Source organism: Rhinatrema bivittatum, chromosome 8 (genome assembly GCF_901001135.1).
Source record: "Rhinatrema bivittatum chromosome 8, aRhiBiv1.1, whole genome shotgun sequence".
Taxonomy (NCBI): domain Eukaryota; kingdom Metazoa; phylum Chordata; class Amphibia; order Gymnophiona; family Rhinatrematidae; genus Rhinatrema; species Rhinatrema bivittatum.
In genome coordinates, this window is record NC_042622.1 from 103,387,285 (window position 1) to 103,409,841 (window position 22,557).

The window sequence follows — 22,557 nt, forward strand, 5'->3', positions numbered from 1 at the left end:
GCATCTAAGCCCTCTCAAGGGCCATACTGTAAAACAAAATAGAGATGGATCTTTGTGAAGAACAAGGCCCTGTTGGAGAAGAACCTTGTGAACCAGCAATCGGATAGGAGGGTCCACCAGTAGCCTTTGCAGATCTGCATACCATGGTCTCCTAGGCCAATCTGGTGCCAGCAGAAGTACCATCCCCATGTAACTCTCAATCCTACAAATGATTCTGCCCAACATGGGCCACAGGCGAAAGGCATATACAAGCTTGCCCACCAGCTACTCATGCATGAGGGCATCAATGCCCAAGGACTTTTGGTCTCTCCTGCGAATGAAGACACGAGAAACCTTTACATTGTGAGATATCGCCAGAAAGTCTAGATACGGGAGACCCCAGTGGTCCACTATTAGCTGGAATACCTTGTTGAACGATTCCCACTCTCCTAGGTCCAGACTCTGTCTGCTAAGAAAATCAGCTCTTACATTTATTTTATTTATTTATTTATTTAACATTTTTCTATACCGTTGTTTGGTGGGAACCGTCACAACAGTTTACATAAAGGCACATAAAATGAGGCTAACGTATCTTAAGTTACATAGGTGCCATTTTAGGGTCGGTAACATAGTTTGTAAATGATATAAATTGTCGTTTCCTGCAATATGGGAGGCTGAGATCTACTGAAGATGCACTTCCACCCATTTCATGAGTTGGGCTATTTCCTGTGACACTTGCTGGCTCTTGGTTCCTCCCTGGCGATTTAAGCCACTGTCATGGCATGGTCTGACATTATCCGGACTGCTCGATCCTGCAATCAGTCCACAAATCGCAAACACGCCAACCAGACAGCCCGGGCTTCCAGATGATTCATGCTCCAGAGAGCTCTTCTGTACTTCAATGCCCTTGCACTGTCAAATCTTGACAGTGGGCCCCCAACCCTGGAGGCTTGCATCTGTTGTACTAGTCAATCCTGTGATCGTAGGAAAACTCTTTTCCGTAGATGGTCCACTTGCAACCACCACTGCAACTGTATGCTGATTCCCACCAGAAAGTGAGACCGACTCGAATAGTCTTGAGACTGAGGAGTCCAACAAGCCAGCAGGGTGTACTGAAGAAGATGCATGTGTGCTCTTGCCCATGGAACCTCCTCTAGAGTGGCTTCCATCAATCTGAGCACCTGTAGATAAGACCACACAGTCTGGCACATTTATTCTGTCAATAACACCTGTATGAGTAGCTTCCGATGTGGCTCTCTGGCAGAAACATCCTGCCTTGCTTCATGTCAAAGCAAACTCTTAGGTAATCTAGCTTAAGATGGCTGCAGCTTGCTCTTGGCCAAGTTCACCACCCAGCCTAGATCCTACAAGACCCAAAGGCTTTCTTCCAGGCTTTTGACACGAATCAGCCAATCATCCAAATACAAGTGAACCAGAATGCCATCCTTTCTTAACACTGCCACGCTCTGGTCTCTGTGGCAAGACAGAATGGTAGTACCCATAACTGATAGTGTCACCCCAGGGAAACATAGAAATTGCTGATGCTCCAGTTGGATGGGAATATGAAGGTACGCTTCTGACAAATCCAGTCAGAAATTCCCCCGACTGTACTTTATCACTGAGCATAAGGTTTCCATGTGAAATAGAGCCACCCGCAAATGACTGTTGACTCCCTTGAGATCTAGGATGAGGCGATAGGAGCCTTCCTTCTTCGGCACATCGAAGTAAATGGAATATCAGCCCATATTTTCTTGAGACCTGGGCACTGGGACTATAGCCCACAGGCTAAGGAGTCTTGATAAGTTTCACTCCACTGCTTATTTATTCTGTGGAGAGTTGCATGGAGCCACTATGAATACATCCTAAGAAAGTGAGAAACTCCAAAGTTTGTCTTAACTCCAGCACCCATTGGTCTGGCGTACTCTCAACCCACCTCTGATAAAATAGAAAAAGGCAACCCCCTATCTCCTGTTCCCAGGGTAGGTCGGCACACCCTCACTGAGGGCTCAATGAAGCCTGCACTCTTCTGGTTTGTCTGGGATGAAAGGACCAAGGCCTGCCCAAGGGCCAATTCCTCTGAGAAGCCGCTCCTCTATAGGGACAAAAACGTCTGAAACCCCTCACATGACCTCTTGCGCCAAAGGAGTGCAGTGTCTGCTTCTTGTCCTCTGGCAAGGAATCTAGGCCTCACCCCACTTAATGGCCATTTTCTCTAGCTCACTTCCAAAAAAGAGTGATCCTTTAAAGGGCAATTTAGTAAGACTAGACTTTGAAATTGTATCGGCCAACCAATTCCTGAGCTATAGCTGACATCTGGTTGCTATTACCAAAGCCACCCCTCTGGTCAAAGTGTGGACCAGGTCGCAGCCCGCACCTTCCAAAAAGGTGGCTGCTAGTTCCATCATTGCCCTGGAACTCACACTAGCTTGAGTTCTTGAGAGAGAAGCAAGCAAAATCAAGCCACATGGGAGCAACAAGAGGCTATCTGCAACTACACTGCCATCACTTCAAACGCTTGCTTTAGGATGGCCTTAATTCTTGTATCTTGAGCATCCTTCAATGTCACTCCCCCTTCCATGGGATTAGTTTAACGCTTGGTGACAGCACACACAAGCACATCCACTTTTGGAAAACGCAACTACTCCCGCACAGCCGGATCCGAGAAGAGTGCGTGCCCGGCTGAGCTCATCGCTTGAAAAGGACTGCATGGCTCAAAATTTAGGTGTCCAAAAATTAGGCACCCACTATAGATTAGTTGGATGCCCAATTTCTCATGCGTCTAACTTTTAGGTGCCCTGGTGCACCACTATGCATCCAACTAGACTGGTTCAAGTGCACCACCAAGCACTCCAAAGGTCCGATATGCACAACTATGCGCCCATATGTGCCCAACTGGGCGTCCAGCTAGGCATACTCAGATGCACAGCCGGGCTTCCAGCTGGGCGTTCAGTGCAAACCAATGTCCTCAAGAGGGCAGATTCGCCGTGGAAAAACACGTGAACACCGCCATGACCTACGACATGGCAAAATTTGGAACCTGAAAGTGGGACCTAAACCAAAAGACTGCTTAACCTGCTAGGCTGTGCGAGTTCCTCAACTCCCCCGAAGGAGGGAACGGATGTCAGACAACTGCACTGAGAACAGAGGGGGAGAGAAATTCCTAAACCCCTCCCCCCTTTCACTTTTTTTTTTTTTTAACTTTTCTTGGGCTCAGCCTATCCCAGCCGAGAATAAAGTCTGTCTCCAGCCGCATGTATCTTCACCGCCACGTTCAGCTTCCTGCACCCGCTTGCTTTTGTTTTTTTTAAAAACAGCCAAGTCCACGCTGGAAAAAAAAAACAGTTACTGGACCAAGGCACTCATCTGAGGGAGAACCCACCAAAATCACCTCATGAAATCTCAACTGAGGGAGGTGCCATAAGGTATCACCACAGGTGAGCGGGGCAATAAACTTTTATCCTTTCTCCTTCTATTAAACTTCAACACAATCCCCAGTAGGGAGATGCATGTCCACCATCTGCTGGAGACCATCTACCGTCTTGTTTTTTGGCACCATCTACTGGAGACAGAGAATACTGGGAGGCTGTCAGTGCAGGGGTATTTATACCATGACATCAGCTTTCCTGTCTCCATCTGCTGGTAGAGGTACATAAACCACTGGGTTCTGGATCCACCTGTCTGAACACAAACTCGGAGACAAATCCACTGCACCAGAAAAGAACGTTCTACCACCTGCTGGAGACAGAGAATATTGAATCTGGCTGGGCTTTATCACTGTACATGCCTGATGCTATGGACAAAGCTGTGTTCTAGTCTACACCTGCTGGTAGGGGGAAATAACCCACATGTCTGGACTGGTACAACAGGATGAGGAAAGGGAAGTTAATAACAATGACTTCAGCATTAGACATTTCTGGTCTTTTTTCCTCTTGAATTATTTTGTCTTCATAAAGCTCCAACAGTGCTGTGCAAGGACCACTTTTAAAACTTTTTAAAAAAAATGCAAGCAATTACAGTTTCATCATGTCTATCAATCAGAAAAATAGCAGATATTGAAGGGGACTGCATGCCCAAAAAAAACTGACAATGGTCAAAATCATTTACCTGGCAAAGTACTTGGTTGACACTTGCCCTCCTTTATCTCGTTATAAATATGTTCAGTTTCCATAACATGCATACTTTTAGCCAGATTAAATGTTGGTGTTCTTGGGGGGTGGGGTGAGACAATAGCACTCTGTTGTGGGTCATTTGAATAAGAATGCTTAAAGTCAATAGGTTTAGAGAAAAGCTTGATATTAAATGCTATAAAAATATAAATGTTGTTTTCAACAAAAAAAATATAAATGTTTAAGATTTATATTATTTTTATATTTAATAAAAAGCTGCAAAAACTTGTACATTTGATTTCCAGATGTAAGTATCCTGTTTTACTATAAACCTCCCACCCATTCCCCGCTGCCCAAACAAATAGCAGATGCAAAATATGGAGGATGCTTTTAGTGTGTGTATTTCATGATAGCAAATTTTCAAAAAGAAATTACCCTGTAAATTATAATCATGAACTTTGCAGTATACAGGCTTTTTGAAGATTGCATCCTAAATGTTCTCATGAAGTTAAGACTTGCTGAAAATGACAAATTGCTCTGCTTAATAGCAAAATGATATTGGTGGGTTCCAATGATACAACTACATGCTACGGACCAACACAAATCCTGCACTTCTGAATCAATGCCATTTTTGGGTGTCAAATGGAATTTTATTGCCATTGCAGAGCTGGTTCCAGATGCAGAGGGTTTTTTCACCTTTCTCTGTATTACTAGGTATCAGCAGGTTGGTCTTGATGGACGTCTGGTCTTATTTCACTCTAAAATAACCCTCTAACTCAGGGGTGGGCAAGTCCGGTTCTCGAGGGCTGCAAACCAATCGGGTTTTCAGGATTCCCCTAATGAATATGCATGAAATAGATTTGCATACAACTGAGGCAGTGTGTATGCAGGTCTCTCTCATGCATATTCATTAAGGATATCCTGAAAACCCGACTGGTTTGCAGCCCTCGAGGACCGGAATTGCCCACCCCTGCTCTAACTATACAAGATAAAAACTAAATTGACAGTCTCTTTAAACACAAAATGGAAGAGCAATTGAGGATAAAGCGAATGCTGAAAAATAAAGAATAAACACAACCCAGCACGAAAGCCCCATTTATTTGGTAAAAACCGCATTTTACATTTTTGCTTTCCACAGCATTAGAGACCATATAGAAAACATAAGGCTGTAACACTCTACCGCATATATCTCTCAGATGTAGTAAAAAGGAAAATTTCAGCCCCTCAGCAACTAGCTGTTTCGGTACTATACCTCCTCCTAGTTCTGGAATGAGGAACACACCAGGAAATTGCACATTGTACAGACATTTGCTGTCAGAAATTAGAAATAGCCAATTTATGGATTGCAGTGGTCTGCCATCTAACAGTCACGAATTTTATCTTCTCCTAGCATAATTTTGTTTTAAATTTAAAAATTAAATGAGACTGCAATTCTAAAAAAATTAATAAACCCCCCCAAAAATCAAACATCCATTTCTATTTGTAACAAAACCTGGAAATGCCTTTTGGTTTCTTCAGAATAAGACATCAACCAAAGGCTAATATTTTGACAGTATCCATATGTCACACAGTACTGACTAATATACTACCCAGTTCCATAGGCAAGCTGTAACCTAGCCACAATTGGCCACTAATCTGACAAATGGCAGCTCTGGGTGGCATCTACTATGTTACTAGGTTTTGAAAAAAAAACTGCATTTGTTTTATAAAAACTTAAATCCATCATTTTTTTTATATTTAATTTTACATCACATGTGCCAGGTAACAGTAGATATTTAGAAGGGACAGATTCTTTAATAATCTGTACAACTGTCAAAACATTCTTCTTACCCAAAGGAAATCTGCATTCTGTTGGCTTCTTTCTCAAGTATTTCACGTCCAGAAAGAAACAGCTCATTTACTAAATCCTAGAGTGAAGTTTCAATAACATTTTGCATGGAAGCAGTGTCATTGTGCAGATCAAATACATTCAAAAGCTATGCAAAACAAACAGAAACTAGTCTGCTGTAGCTACTGATTTCAAGTTGGCAGAGAAATAAAATGTGTACTTAGGTAGACTGGGCATTTACTGCTATACAAATTACAATTATCAGACAAAATACACCTACTGTATATAAAGGTTACATCCATTCAGCATAATCCCAAAGTTGCAGATAAGAACACTCACCGACTATACTAAATGAATTAAAAAGTGTTGCTGTAGCTTTTCCTCTGCTTTTAAGGGATTGTGCTGGATGGAATTAAGAACAGAAACTGATTTTTACTGGATATTATGAATCCATCATCAGGAAACACGATTCACTTAAGAGGAGTACTCTCCAAGCTGCTAAAAAGTGCATCATCCATATACAAATGGATAGCTGTAACTGAGGTATAGAAGGCTGCTACATATCCCTTCATTATAAAGTGCATACAAGACCCAATCGGTACAAGCAGTCTGGAGTGTGCCAACATCGTAGTAGATCTGAGTGTCATATGCCTATCTGCTACTTGTTTTTCTGTTCCCTGTACGTACCGGGGTTCAGTCCAGACTCCTGGGTTTTGCCTCCCTACCAGCAGATGGAGACAGAGAAGTTTTGACTGATTCTGCCCTATACCCTTAGATGCCAGCTACAGTCCGTCAGTATTTCTCTGTCTCCAGCAAACGGTGGAGGTGCAAAGCCTACAGTCAGTGATTAGGGATTTAGTTTAAAAAAAAAAAAAAAAAAGAAGGGAAGCAACAAGGAGCCTTCGAGCCTCCCAGGGGGTTGGCAGGTCCTGAGGGGACCATTCCCGTAGTAGTTGAGGCAACTGGATTCAGCTATCTGGTCCAACGTCCAGAGCTCGGGGTGATACAGAGGGGCCCGGATCACTCAGCCCAGGAGCGGTACAACCCGTGCAGAGCTTCTGTCAGGTCTGACAAACAAAATCGAAACGGCACTATGGCCGGTGTTTGGTGCTGTGCAAGTGAGCCTCCGTTCTCTCCCGCAAAGGCGGGGGGGGGGAAATCAGCAGCCGCATTTTCTCCTGGGGTGTTAGTTCTGATATTACCCGCCGATGCCGCGTGGTGCGGTCTGTCGAGCCTGCGGAGACACGCGAGTCTTCCACAATGGCCTATGCTATGCCTGACGTCCCATGGGAGAAAGGCACATCTGAAGCTGCTGGGGGTGGCATTTTGAAAGCGCGCCAAGATCCCGGCAGTCTTGGGCGGCCAAGGCTATCTTCCACAGACCCATTCCAGCTCAGCGTGTGAACGGACGCCATCTTGGATTCAATTTGCACAGAGGCCCAGGCCACGGCAGGGGAGGGGAAATCCCCACCGCCTTTATCTCCTCAGCAGGCAGCCTCTGAGGGGGGCAGACCGAGTGGGGTGGCTATAGGCACGGCCGAGGAGAGCCCTGATGGGACTTCGGACTCCTCTTCATCCTCCTTTTCCTCTGAATTTATTATGTTGCTGCATAAAGCATTCAAGGCAAGGAAAGCAGCCAAGAGGCATGGTTTGGTTCCAGGGAACAAGAGTCCTAAGCGGTCCAGGGCCCCGGAGGAGGGAGCAACAAGAAAGAAGCGCACCCTGTGGTCCGTGGCATCTTGACTGCTGGAAATTTCCTCCTCGGAGGCTTCTGATCTAGAGGATAGGGATCCGGGGGACAAGCCTCTACTGGGGGCAGACCAGGATGGTGACCAGGCCCATGCTACCAGGCATGGCCCTCCCCAGTCTGTGAAGGGGATGACCCCAAGGTGGTTCGTCTGTTCCGGAGGGATGAGTTGGGTCCATTTATCCCTGCGGTGTTGGAGAAATTGGGCACTGGTGCCCCTCTGGAGGACTCCTGGATGGGGTCCATTGATCCTGTCATGGTGGGTCTTCGTGCTCCCTCCCGGTCCTTCCCGTTGCATATTTCAGTTACGGACTTGCTGTTTCGTGAATGGGACACCCCAGATTTGAGGCTGAAAGTCAGTAAAGTGATGGATAAGCTGTATCCTTTACCATAAGCAGCCCTGGACCTTCTTCGTGTCCCCAAAGTGGCTGGGGTGGTGTCTGCGGTCACTAAGAAAAACACCATTCCGGTGACAGGAGCAGCGAGCTGCTGCTCCTGTCACCGGATCGTAAGCTCGAAATCCAGCTCAAGAAGATTTTCGGGGTCTCCGCGCTGGGAGTGTGGGCAGCCATGTGCAGCAGTTTTGCCTTGCGGGCAGGACTTCACTGGGTTCGGCTCCTGTAGAACACCACATCACTGTCGGGGAAGGAGGTTGTGCAAGCGGGGCGCTTGGAAGCAACGGTAGATTACAGTGCAGATGCCCTTTATGATTTGCTCCGAACCTCAGCCAGGACCATGATTTCTGCGGTTTCAGCCTGTAGACTACTCTGACTGAGAAACTGGTCTACAGCTGTTCGGTAAAGATTTGGAAGACAAGATTCTATCATTGGGGGGAGAACAAGATTCATTGCCTGCCTGAGGACAGACCCAAGACGAGAGGTTCCTTTCCTCCTTGGTCTCGGAGGTTCCGCTCTTCCAGGTCATCGGGCTCGTCGTCCAGCAGAGCTCGGGTAGGTAACAGTCCTGGTCTCAGTCCTTTCTAGGGCGTCATTTCGGTAGGACTGAAGCCCCCCTGGCTGCGGGGGGGGGGGGGGGACGGGGGGGGACGGACACAAAATGAGGCTGGTCCACTCCTCTGTTCCCGTTTGAAGGAGGCAGGTTGTCTCAGTTTTATGAGGAGTAGGCCAAACTCACGTCGGACCAGTGGGTCCTCAATGTGATAAGACAAGGCTACGCTTTAGATTTTGCATGGCACCTTCACGACAGTTTTCTCGTGTCCCCCATGCTCCTACGCACAGAAGCATCAGGCGGTACGAGACACTCTACAATGCCTACGCAATCTGAACCACTGCCCCAGTTCCTCCGGCGGAACAGCGGAGGGGTCGTTACTCAATCTACTTCGTGGTACCCAAGAAAGAAGGCACCTTCTGACCCATTCTGGATATGAAAATGGTCAATCGCTGTCTTCGGGTTCCGAGGTTTCACATGGAGACCTTTAGGGTGGTCGTGGCATCGGTGCACAAGGGAGTGTTCCTAGTGTCCCTGGATCTGACCGAAGCGTATTTGCACATCGGGATCCAAGCCGACCATTAGAAATTTCTGAGGTTTTCCATTCTGGGGGACCATTTCCATTTCTGTGCAATGCTGTTCAGACTTGCCATGGCGCCCAGGACCTTTACCAAGATAATGGATGTGGTGGCAGCACAACTCCAAAAGGAGGGCTTTCTTCTGGACAATTGGTTGATTTGGGCGAAATCTGAGTCTCTCTGTCACTCTGCGGTGCACCAATCTCTTCATCTGTTGCAGTCGCTAGGTTGGGTGGTCAACCTAGCCAAAAGCCACCTGGTTCCCTCCCAGTCCCTGGAGTTTCTGGGGGCCCTATTCGTCATGCGGCTGGGGAGGGTCTTCCTGACAGAGGAGCGAATCACCAAGCTGCAAGGGCAGGTTCGGGATTTGTTGTCCAAGTGTCCTCCCAGGGTCTGGGATTATTTGCAAGTCCTCGGTTTGATGGCTTCCACCTTGGAACTAGTCCCGTGGGCCTTTGCTCATATGAGAGACCTCTTCAGTCAGCATTGCTTTCCCGTTGGAACCCGGTGTCCGAACAATTTCACCTTCCCCTTACAGACTTTGCACGTTCCAGTCTCAATTGGTGACTCCTCGGACAATTTGCGCCAGGGGGTAACCCTTGAAGTTCCCTCCTGGACGGTAGTCACTACAGATGCCAGCCTCTCCAGTTGGGGAGCGGTTTGTCAGGACAGTTCAGTGCAGGGACAATAGTCAGTGGAAGAATCCCGGTGGTCGATCAATCATTTGGAAACCAAAGTGGTAAGATTAGCGTTGCAGGCTCTGCTGCCGCTTCTACAGGGGAAGTCAGTCAGGGTTCTGTCCGACAATGTGACCATGGTGGCTTACTTCAATCACCAAGGAGGAACCAAGAGCCAGCCGATGGCAATCGAGGCTCAGCTGCTGATAGCCCGGGCAGAGCAACATCTCGTGAGCACTGCGGCCTCTCACATCACAGGGGTCGACAATGTTCAAGCGTATTTTCTCAGTTGCAACAGTCTTGATCCAGAGGAATTGCATATGCGCATATGTCTCATATGCGACAGGTGGTCCAGACAGAGCATGGACCTGATGGCAACGTTTCGGAATACCAAAGCCCCACACTTCTTCAGTTGACATCGGGAGCAGAAGGAGTGGATGCCCTCGTTCTCTCCTGGCCGAACATCCTGCTGTGTTTCCACCCTGGCCTCAGATAGACAAGGGGCTACAGCGCATAGAAGCTCATCCAACGTAGGTGATCCTGGTGGCCCCGGAATGGCTGAGACATCCACGGTTCCTTCCTTTCTCCCAAAGGTTGTGTTCTCCTTTCATTTGAATCAGTTGGTATAACTCCCATCCTTTCCGGATTTAGACCGCTCTGATCCGCAGTCTAGAAATCTGAGGAAGCTTGATGCGCGTCGAGTGCTGTTGAGTTATCTGGATGTTACAAATAACTTCCGTATGTTGGACCATCTCTTTGTGCTGTGGAGTGGCCCCAAAAAAGGGCATAAGGTGTCTAGGGCAAAATTGCTCGTTTGGTTGAAAGAGGCTATTGGTTCGGCATACCTGTTTCATGGCTAGCTGCTTCCAGTCGGACTTCACTCACATTCTACCCGTTCCCAGCCAACCTCGTGGGCGGAGTGTCAGCAAATTTCGCCACAAGAAATTTGTAGGGCGGCTACTTGGAAATCTTTGCTAGACATTATCGGTTGGATGTCCAGGCCCCAGGCTCTGATGCCTTTGGTGAAGGTATGATCCAAGCGGGACTCTCAGGGTCCCAACCAGTGTAGGAAAGCTCTGGTACATCCCAGGAGTCTGGACTGATCCGGGTACATACAGGGAAAAGGAAAATTGGTTCTTAGCTGCTAATTTTCATGCCTGTAGTACCATGGATCAGTCCAGAGTCCCACCATTTCAGTATGAGAACGGAGAGTCCGCTCATTCAGTACTTCTTTATCTTCTGCAGACTATTTTAAAAAGTTCTCAGTGTTCAAAGTTTTATGGGTTTTGCTCCTTCTTGGGGTTAGTGACCAGGTAGTGTGTGCAAATTAAGGTAGTTCTGATTTATGGTGGTTTTATAAATGTTCTGGTTCGATACAGTGTAATACTGATGGACTGTAGGTGGCACCTGAGGGTATAGGGCAGAGTCGTCAAAACGTTTCTGTCTCCATCTGCTGGTGGGGAGGCAAAACCCAGGAGTCTGGACCGATTTGTGGTACTACAGGAACGAAAATTAGCAGGTAAGAACCAATTTTCCTTTATTAATTACTGGAATGGCAGGAAATATATATAACAAAAACTGATTCAAATTTGTAACAGAGCTAGCTTGAATGATTGCTTACATAAAAAAAAGACAACGCTGACAATACCCTAGAATTGCATACCTAGGACAAAAAATTCTATTTTAGCTCACGATTTCATATCTTCAAAGTATTTGAGATTAATTTTCTTCAGTTAAACGGCTCATGTTTTGTTTAAGTGGGCAGAGTTACTAAAATACTTCCAAATGCTACTTTCAGCTTAAGTTTATAGGTTTAGACACATGCCCACAAATCTATGTTCCCATGTTTTTAAGTGTCATCTTCTACCCAAAACAGATGCTTGCACTGTGATCTTTCGCCTATCGTGTATCCATGATGCTCTCCTGGACTTCTGAATCTTAGCGGAGTATTAAACATTCTGAAAATGCAGCCCAGGGGATATCTGCTCTTTTCAGAGCTAAAAGGTCACATGTCCAGTCATCCTCGGAAGTAAGCCTCTATTTCTTCTAGAGTTTTCCCTTTGGTTTCAGGAATCACGAGGAGAGTAAAAATGACATTTAGGACACAGAAACCTGAGAAAAACCAAAACGTTCCACAGGAAGTCAGGGCAACCTATAATGGAAAAAATAATAATTCAATAATTTAAGAGATTACATTTATTTGGAAAACTGTTACATGGTTTAACATATTCAGAGTTGTAACAGAATACATCCTAAAACACATGGGGGTGAGGCAGGATAAGAATCTTGCATGCTGATTGGTCTACACTGGTAACTGTCCTCTAACCTAAGGTGCATCCATGCTTGCACGAGTAACAATCCACAGAAGACACAATGGATACAGTTTGTTTATCATGGTCATAATGTCAAAATCTACATCACATACAATGCCCAAATGAAAGACCAATGAATCTGGGGTCATTTTAAGATGCTGGACCTTCAGCTGTGGGTTGGGAGACTGGGCAACCACAAGGAGTAATCTATAGAATTCAAAGATAACATAATACAATTTACACTTGGCACAAGAAAAAAAGCGCAGTTGCTTACCTGTACCAGGTGTTCTCCTAGGATAGCAGGATGTTAGTCCTCACATGTGGGTGGCATCATCTGATGGAGCAACCCACATTTGTCAAAATTTCTAGAAGCTTTGCCCAGCCTGCTACTATCCGCGCATCCACGCGAAATCCCCCTTCAGTCTCGTAACTTAGCAAAAAATATGAGCGAAAAAAAACAAAACGGAGATGAACCCAGCATGGGGAGGCGGGCAGGATTCCTGAAGCCCAACATCCTGCTGTCCTAGGAGAACACCTATTACAGGTAAGCAACTGCGCTTTCTCCTAGGACAAGCAGGATGGTAGTCCTCATATATGGGTGAGTACAAAGCTCCAGATAGCCCCATGTAAACAGAGAGACCAACAGCGACCGAACAAGGTGCCAACGGGCACAACACAACTGCGGTGCTGTGGGTAAACAGGGGGCGGTCTGGTTCCCACCAAAAGCATGAGCAGAGATGGGCTCAAGCCTGGAACAGATTACGCAGGATGGACTGACCAAAGGCACCGTCCTGACGGCTGTCACTGTCTAGGCAGTAATGGGCCACGAATGTGTGAAGAGAACGCCAGGTTGCGGATCGGCAAATTTCGACAACAGGGACTGCACGCAAATGGGCCACAGATGTTGCCATAGCCTGCACAGAGTGAGCCTTTACTCTGCCTTCAAGCTGAAGGCCTGCCTGCACGTAGCAGAAGGCAATGAAATCAGCCAGCCAATTGGACAAGGTCTGCTTACCCACTGCCACCTCCAGCCTGTTGGGGTCAAAGGACACGAAGAGCTGGGTGGACTGCCTGTGGCTCACCATGCAATCCAGGTAGAATGCCAAAGCCATCTTACAGTCCAAGGTGTGAAGCGCCCATTTCCCTGAGTAGGAATGAGGCCTCGGGAAAAAAGATGGGCAAAACGATGGACTGACTGAAATGGAATTCACACACGACCTTCGGCAGAAACTTAGGATGTGAGCGCAAGACCACACAATTGTGGAAGAACTTCGTGTACGGTGCATATGTACCCAGAGCCTGAAGCTCACTAACCCTCCAAGCTGAAGTGATCGCCCCAGGAATATGACTTTCCAGGTGAGGAACTTCAGGTTGCAGGACTGCAGCGGCTCAAAAGGATGCCGCATAAGACTTGCCAGGACAATGTTGAGGTCCCAGGAGGCAACAGGAGGCCGAAGAGGGGGCTTTAGCTGGAGGAGACCTCTCATGAAATGGCCCACTAAGGGCTGGAACAAAATGGGCATGCCAGCAACACCTCGAAGATACGCGCTGACAGCACTGAGGTGCACCTGAATGGAAATGGTCTGGAGCCCAGACTCGGACAGGTGCCACAGGTAGTCCAGCAGCTGGGGGAGGGGGCATGAGAAAGGGTCAAGGCCATGACCCCCGCACCAAATGGAAAAACGTTTCCACTTTGAGCATTAAGACTTCCTGGTCGAAGGTTTCCGGGACTCCACCAGGACCCGGTAAAAACACAGTGTGAGAGCTGTAACGGCTAGAGGACTACATGCTCAACATCCAAGCCTGGAGGTTTGGGTGGCACAGGGTGCCCTGATTCTGCGATATAAGGTCAGGCGCTTGCACCAACAGGGCCTGCAAAAGTGGGAACCAAGCCTGCAGAGGCCAAGAAGATGCCACAAGTATCATGGTCCCCCTTGTCCTGCTGAAGCTTCAACAGAATCTTCGAGAGGAGTGGTAGAGGGGGGTATGCATACAGGAGGCCCTGTCTCCAGTGAAGGGAGATGGCATCGCAGGCTGGATACTAGGGAGCAGAACCTACTCACCTTGTAGTTGAGCAAAGAGGCGAAAAGGTCTACATCTGGCATACCCCACCAGAGGAATAGATCGGCCGTCACCGATGGATTAAGAGACCACTCATGTGGCAGAAAGGACAGGCTGAGGCGGTCTGCCAACACATAGGCCAATACAGTAAAGAGCGCTCAAGCGGAGTGCACTGTTGGCCCGCGTTTGGCCGCACGTATTCAATGCACTATTTTTACCCCTTATACAGTAAGGGGTAATAGCACCCGCTTATAGCGCCCCCAACATGCAAATGCATGTTGATGGGCCTATTAGTCATTCCCGCGCGATCCAGAAAGTAAAATGTGCAACCAAGCCGCACATTTTACTTTCAAAAATTAACACCTGCCAAAGGCAAGCGTTAATTTCGGCCAGCACCGGGGAAGTATACAGAAAAGCAGAAAAAACTACTTTTCTGTACCCCCTCCGACTTAATATCATAGTGATATTAAGTCGGAGGCCCCAAAAGTTAAAAAAAAAATGTAAAATCTGCCCGCGGCCCGGAAGACGGACGCTCAATTTTGCCACCATCCGTGGCTGTCAGCGGGCTCGAGAACAGACACTGGAAAAATTGAGCGTCGGCTGTCAAACCTGCTGACAGCCACCGCTTCTGTCAAAAAGGAGGCGCTAGGGACGTGCTAGTGTCCCTAGCGCCTCTTTTTACTGCGGGCCCTCATTTGCACACCTCTGTTTAGCACCACTGGGCGGGCGCGTCGGGAAAGTGGGTGCTCGCCAGCTCTCCCACGGGTTTTTCTGTATCGGCCTGACATTGAGGTGACCTGGCAGGTAGATCGCCTGCAGATACATCCCTCAAGAAAGGGCCTAGTCCCAGACCTGCACCTCCTCTTGGCAGAGGAGAAATGAGCCCGTGCTGCCCTGTTTGTTGATGTACCACATCGCAACCTGGTTGTCTGTCCAGATCAGAACTGCCTTGGACGACAACTGATCTCTGAACGCCCACAGGGCATACTGCATCACCCAAAGCTCCAGAAAATTTATCTGACAGCGGGCTTCGGTGGTGGTCCAGAGGTCTTGGGTGTGCAGGCCCCCCCATCCCTGGGGGGAAGCATCGGTGGTGAGAGTCACCTGGGGAGGAGCTTTCCAGGTTGGGGCGATCTTCCCACCAGGCTAGAGATAGTCTCAGAGGGTTCGTAACAGTGACCGGAGCCTCTAGATCTTGAGATGCTTACTGCCACTTGGAGTGCAAGGCCCATTCGGAGGTCCGCATGTGGAGGCAGCCAATGGAGTCATATGGACAGAGGCCGCCATGTGTCCCAGTAGGTGGAGCAGAAGGCAGGCTGGCACCCTCAGACTCTTGCGAATTAGGGTAGCCTAATTTTAATTTTTTCCCATTTTATTTGTATGTTTATTTATTATTTAACCATATGTCTAATACTTGTACTGCCTTTTTTCTACTTTCTATTATGTTTTAATAATCTTATTGTATTTCTTGAAATTAGTTATCCCCAAACGACTGTAAATAAAATTTATAAATAAATAAAAAGCCAGCGAGGTGAGGGTGATTGCTCAGTCCCGCAGAGAAATCTCAGGTTGGCAAACAAGGCCCTCTTAACAATTCCGTCAGTCAGCACACCTCAGTCAGGTCCGTGATCGAGCAATATCAATTGACAGCCCGAAGCTCTGGAATACGCTACCAGCCCAGATAAGACTTCAAGCAGACAGTAAGAAATTTAAGACCGAGCTTAAGACATGGTTCTTTGATTGTGCATATGCAGATGTAACTAACAAATGACCTCTTTGCCTATTGTTTAGATTTAGAAATTTTCAAATCTAAGGATTTATTTTTATTTGAAGATTTTTATATACTGTTGTTTGGTGCTGGCCTTCACAACTGTTTGCAGTTATAACATAAGATTACAATCTGTAAGACACAATCAGGTAACTCATGATGTAAAGTTCTTTATTTATCTTCAGTTCGATATAGCACCATATTAAACATGTATATATGCAGAACATGAGATTAAATTGAGTAGGTAAATGAACTAATCACATACTTAACTATTTCTCTTTTAGTGTTTTATAACATATTGTAACTGCCATGCTCTTATGTTTTCTTATGATTTTAACATTTGTACTACCTTTTAATCTAATATTTTATATTTATGTACTTTTAATGAATTATTGTACTTTAATTGTTTCCATTTTAATGTAAACAGTTGTGAAGGTTTTACAACTGTTTACAATAAACTAGAAAAGCTTTCATTTTGCGCCGTGTCCAGCCTGGCTCCGATGAAGTCCAGCTGTGGGAACGGGCAAAGGTGTGATTTGGGGAAGTTTATGACAAACCCCACAGTCTGCAAGGTCTGTACCATCAGGGCCAGAACTTACAATGTTCTGGAGCGAGTCTCGTTCTTGACCAGCCAGTCGTTCAGGTATGGGAACACATGGACCGAGCAACGCCTGAGGTAGGTGGCCACCACCGCCAGGTATTTGGTGAAGACATGGGGGGCCGATGCGAGCCCAAAGGCAGCACTTTGTACCGGTAATGAGCGGTCTCCACCATAAAGCAGAGGTGCTTCCGGTGGCTGGGACAATTGCAATATGTGCGTATGCCTCCTTGAGGTCGAGGGAGGAAAGCCAGTCTCCTCTTCAGAGGAGCAGGATAAGTTTGCCCAGAGAGACCACCTTGAATTTTTCTCTTATGAGAAACTTGTTCAACGCCCTGAGATCGAGAATGGGGCGCAAGCCACCATTCCTCTTCGGAATGAGGAAATACCTCGAATAGAACTCTTTGCCCTGCTCAGAGCGAGGAATCGGTTCCACCGCGCCCGCTGTAAGGAGGGCGGAGAGTTCCGACTTAAGGATGACCAAATGGGCAGATGAGCCCCACGATGGACATAGGGAAGAGGTCTCTGGGAACCTGCTGAATTGCAGATGTACCCCTGGCGAATGATGGAGAGGACCCAGCGGTCCGATGTTATCTTTTCCCAGTGTCAGGCGAAGCTGAGGAGCCTGCCGCCGACTGGGGGATCCCCACGCCAGGGGTACTGCCAGCTGACTTTATGCTCCCTCGCTGCCAATCAAAAGCCCGTAGTTGGGGGCCTGCTGGGGAGCCGGTAGGGGCCCACTGTTGGCGGGGACGCTCCCTGGAACTGGCGAGTCCGGGCGGCCGGTGGATAATATTTCCGCTGCCGATAAGACTTTCGAGAGCCCTGCCTGGAGGATTTCCTGGCCGAAGAAGGCCCTTCTGAGGCATTAGAGGACACCTGCTGAAGCATATCATGATGGTCCTTCAGTTGTGCCTCTGCACTTCGGACTTTGTCCCCAAACAGGTTCTCACCTGTGCAGGGGAGATCAGCAAGCCTGTCCTGGACCTCCGGCCGGAGGTCAGAGGCCCTGATCCAAGCCATTTTCTTGGCGCTGATGCCCATGGCAGCCAAGGGGGCAGCTGTTTCAAAAACATCGTAGGTGGAGCGCACCTCATGTTTACCTACCTCCAGACCCAGCAAAGCGATAGCAGAAAGGGCTTCCTGCTGTTGCTGGGGAAGACCCTCCATGAAATCTTGGACTCGTTTCCAGAGATTGCAGTTGTACTGGTCATATACAGTTGGGTAGGCGGCGATGCAGGCAACCTGCATGGTGCCTTGAAAGATTTTTCTGCCTAGGGCATCCAACTCCCTATGCTCACGCCCGGGAGGAGCAGAGGCATGGGTACAGGGAACACTGGGTCTTCAAGGTGGACTCCACTACCACTGAATGGTGGGGGAGCTGTCTCCTGTCAAACCAGACGGCCTGTTGTACCAGGTAGGTGGCATCGGCTTTCCTGTTAACGGGGGAGACTGAAATGGGGTGTTCCCACATAAGGAGTTCTTTGAAAATCTTGTAGATCGAACAGCCACAATTTCCTTAGAAGCAAACTGCAGAACTTCCAGCATCTTGTGATATGCATCCTCCCCCGTAAGGAGTTGAAAGGGAATGGCCTCGGCCATGGCCCTGACAAACCCCGCAAAGGACAAGTCCTGGGGTGGTGACTGAGGCCGCTCCTCCAGAGGGGAAGGCTCCGAAAGGGGGTCGTCGGAATAGTCCGAGGACAAGTCAGTTGACTCATCACCCCAGCGGTCATAGGGCCCCTCCTCCTCACTGGAAGCGGTGTGTCGTGGGCAAGGTTCGTGAGGGGCATCAGACCGAATCAGAGGGCTTCGGAGGCCTCAACGGCACCGGCGGCATCAATGGTTCCTCCTGCATGGAGGAGATCACTGGCCGCATCAAGCCGGAGGGATCCAGCAAAGGCTCGGGGAACCTTGGGTGAGGGAACACGATACCGGCTGTATTTTCCTCCTCCTCGGACCCGAGAATCAGGATCGCTCCGGTGGAGGACATTGGTGGTTGATGGGGCATTGAGGACCCCTCGGGCACCAGCTGTGTCGGTAGGGTGCCCAGAAGGATGTCCAGACACTCCAGCAGTGGTGCTAACATCGATGCCACCGGTGCCCAAGCCTCCATCGGCAGCTCAATGCTTTGTAGCGGTCCAACTCCTCCTGGAAGTCCTAGGTGGCCAGGACTGATGGAGAGGGACGAGGCGTTACCTGCTCTTCCTTGAGTCTCTGAGGTGGCACGGTGCCCTGCACCAGTGTCGGTGGGGGAACGCCTCAGGCTACCGGGCAGAGGATGGGGCCTCCCATGGCCGGTGCTGCTTCGATGGTTGCTCAGTAGCCAGAACCATACACCGATGGTGACCGTTTCCGGTGCTTGGCACGGTCTTTCACCGGCGCCGATGACCCTGACGTCTGGGAGAGCAGGGAGATCATTGAGGATTGATCCCCCTCTCCCCAATCCTTGGAGGTACTAGGTAGAGGGATCGCGAGGGGAAGTGAAGTTGGATGGCTCCCCGCGATCTTTGGACATCGAAGAGACCAACGCAGGCGTATAGGACTTCGGGGTCCCAAAATATTTCTCATTTTATCAAGGCGCGCCAGTCGCCCTTTAGTGGCACAGATGGCACCCCCCGATGTCGTGAAAGGCCACCAGGCAGAGGACGCAAACCTCGCGCGGATCTGTGATGGACATGGTCTGCGGGCATTGGTGAAAACCAGTCGACGCCTTGAAAAAAACCCTGCATGCGGTTGATGATCGAGTGACAACATGGGGTGGAAAGTTGAGAATCAACCACGAGTTGGAAAAAAAAGTGGCAGAAAAGGACCTACCATACCGAAGAGGCACTGACCGCGAAGGTGGACCTTACGAGGATCTGAAAACGACTCAAGGAAAAATTTGAAAAGGTTGGAGCTCCACAGACCACGAGGCAACTGCACCACGGAAAAGAAAAGACTGAAGGGGGACCTTGGGTGGACGCGCGGATAGTAGCAGGCTGGGCATGCTCAGTCTGCTGGTCAAAGCTTCTAGATACTTTGACAAAAGTCTTCCGTGCCGGGCTCCATCGGATGATGTCACCCACGTGAGGACTACCAACCTGCTTGTCCTAGGAAAATATTAATATTTGCAGTTTGGAAATACTGCACAGTACTGTCAACTTTAATGAATAGATTTCAATTTAAACCATTAGTTAAAGTTTAGTAGATCTAATTAATTACTGATTAGAGCACTGGCTCCCACCTTTGGTCCTCATGGCCTCCAACCAGTTCTGGTTTTCAAGATAATCATGATAAATATGCCTAAGAAATCTCTTCATGCATTTAATCCAACAATCAGGGTAGTTTGCATATTTTGGTTACTCTGAAAACGAGACCCGATTGAGGGGCTAACAAGACCGGGGTTGGGAATCACTAGGTTAGACCATACTTACCATAAGATCATGAAACTCCTTGGTCACAAGGAAAGCAAAAGCCCAGTTTGTAACCACACAGCTGCCACTAGCCACACCTCTGACCCGGAGTGGGAATATTTCAGACATCACCAGCCAAGGAATGGGCCCCCAGCCAAGGGCAAAACCTGAAAACAGCAACCGCAAACACAGGGAGAGGTCAGGTTACAATTCAAGCACTGGATGACAGCTCTCAAACCAAAGTCATTCAAAACATCAGTCAATGTCCAGTTATAGAGCAACATTACACAAATGGAAACATTTCTGTTTACTTGTAGTCTAGTTTTAATCGGTTTCCAATATAAATGATATGCCAATTGAGTATTATGACATTTGATTAGGCAATTCTGAACGCTACTGTCCTTTACCAGATTGTACGTACAGTTAAAAATGTGACCACTTACCAGCTATAAAGAAGGCCATGCTTATAAGGGCCAGCCATGCCAGCTGATCTGAGGCTTCAGAGGATAAGGAATTTGAAACAGGAACGGGATGTGAGGAATTATTAGGATTCTGTTCTGTAAGTTTAAAGTACACCCCAAATGCTGCACAGCTGATGGCCATGACAATCCCTGCAAATTAAGGGAGAAAAATGAAAAAAAAAAAAGGGGGGGGGGGGGGGGGGGGGAAGTGCAGCAATCAATGAAATGGTGTCAGTACAGAAGTACATAAGGAGAACATAATAAAATGCCATACTGGGTCAGACCAAGGGTCCATCAAGCCCAGCATCCTGTTTCCAACAGTGGCCAATCCAGGCCATAAGAACCTGGCAAGTACCCAAAAACTAAGTCTATTCCATGTTACCATTGCTAATGGCAGTGGCTATTCTCTAAGTGAACTTAATAGCAGGTAATGGACTTCTCCTCCAAGAACTTATCCAACCCTTTTTTAAACACAGCTATACTAACTGCACTAACCACATCCTCTGGCAACAAATTCCAGAGTTTAATTGTGCGTTGAGTAAAAAAGAACTCTCTCAGATTAATTTTAAATGTGCCACATGCTAACTTCATGGAGTGCCCCCTAGTCTTTCTACTATCCGAAAGAGTAAATAAGCAATTCACATCTACCCGTTCTAGACCTCTCATGATTTTAAACATCTCTATCATATCCCCCCTCAGTTGTCTCTTCTCCAAGCTGAAAAGTCCTAACCTCTTTAGTGTTTCCTCATAGGGGAGCTGTTCCATTCCCCTAATTTTGGTCGCCCTTCTCTGTACCTTCTCCATCGCAATTATATCTTTTTTTTAGATCCGGCGACCAGAATTGTACACAGTATTCAAGGTGGGGCCACACCATGGAGCGATACAGAAGCATTGTGACATTTTCCGTTTTATTCACCATTCCCTTTCTAATAATTCCCAACATTCTGTTTGCTTTTTTGACTGCCGCAGCACACTGAACCGACGATTTCAATGTGTTATCCACTATGACACCAGTGACAGTGAGCCTGATGATCTCTGCCTCCATCTGCCGGTTGGCATGCATAACCCAGTGGTCTGGTCTGACTGATGAAGAGGAACTGATTTTTTAAAGGAAGTTTGAAAAAGTGTGCAGATTCAGAGTTCTGTGGCTATTACAATGTCTCGGAAAACTGGTTCCTAGAGAAGACATCAATGTCTACCCAACAACACCCAAAAAGAAATCAAGAGTTGCATATAAACCATAGAGAAACTTACTTGAATACTGACATAATTCAAATATGGCGGCCAGAATTTTAACAGGGACTAGAAATAATGAACATATCACGCCGATCCTGATTAAGTTACACTGGCTGCCGAATCAAATTTAAGGCTATGTGTATTCTGCATAAGCTGATTTTCGCTGACCAGGTAGATTGGCTAAATGCAGCAATAAAATTACATGTCCCGGAGAGAAATTTGCGTTCAGCAAATAAGGGTCTCCTAACTTTACCAAATGTCCAGTCCGCTCATCTTAACCAGGTGAGGGATAGAGCGTTATCCTTAGCAGGCCCGGGAATTTGGAATTCGCTTCCAGTAGCCTTGAGGTAAGAGCCAAATCTTAAAAAGGTTTAAATGAGATCTTAAGACCTGGTTTTTTAGTAAAGCTTATTCGAGTCAGCCTTAAGACAACCTAGGCCGCTTGCAAAGAATTTTAAGCACAGATGCTCATAGAGAAAGATCTTTGTGTTACTAGATTTGTAGTCACTTTTAGACTTTGAGAAGTTATTTTTAGATTGTAATAACATGTGTTTTAACTATTTTTAATCATGATAGGGTCTTTGATGTACAATCTGAAGGGTTTTAGGACATGAATTGATGTTTGATTTTAGGTATGTTATAGTTTTAGTTAGGAAATATTTTATTTTCTTATGTATATTTTAGAAGTTTGCAATGTATTTTAGGTATTAGGACAATTTATTTATTTATTTAACATTTTTATATACCGACCTTCATGAAAAGATTCATATCAGATCGGTTTACATGGAACGTAGGGATTAACTAAATAGTTAACCATGTAACAAGAAGGCAATAACAAGTTACATATAACAAGGGTATGCAAC

The 22,557-nt window shown here is 47.2% G+C and overlaps 1 protein-coding gene across 5 annotated transcripts in view; it reads right to left on the reverse strand.

Annotated features, from left to right (window-relative positions):
- Positions 1-5,163: 5,163 nt before the first annotated feature.
- Positions 5,164-22,557, reverse strand: part of SLC2A8 (solute carrier family 2 member 8) — a 128,343-nt gene continuing 110,949 nt past the window's right edge. For 4 of the 5 annotated variants that reach the window (XM_029611867.1, XM_029611868.1, XM_029611871.1 and 1 more), the window contains 3 exons: positions 20,441-20,608; positions 20,019-20,164; positions 5,164-12,015 (listed from right to left, as the gene is read on the reverse strand). In XM_029611867.1, the coding sequence (XP_029467727.1) occupies positions 11,881-12,015; positions 20,019-20,164; positions 20,441-20,608 (449 nt within the window). In that variant the 3' untranslated portion in view covers positions 5,164-11,880. The remainder of the gene's footprint in view (positions 12,016-20,018; positions 20,165-20,440; positions 20,609-22,557) is intronic. The other variant, XM_029611870.1, reaches the window with a different exon arrangement.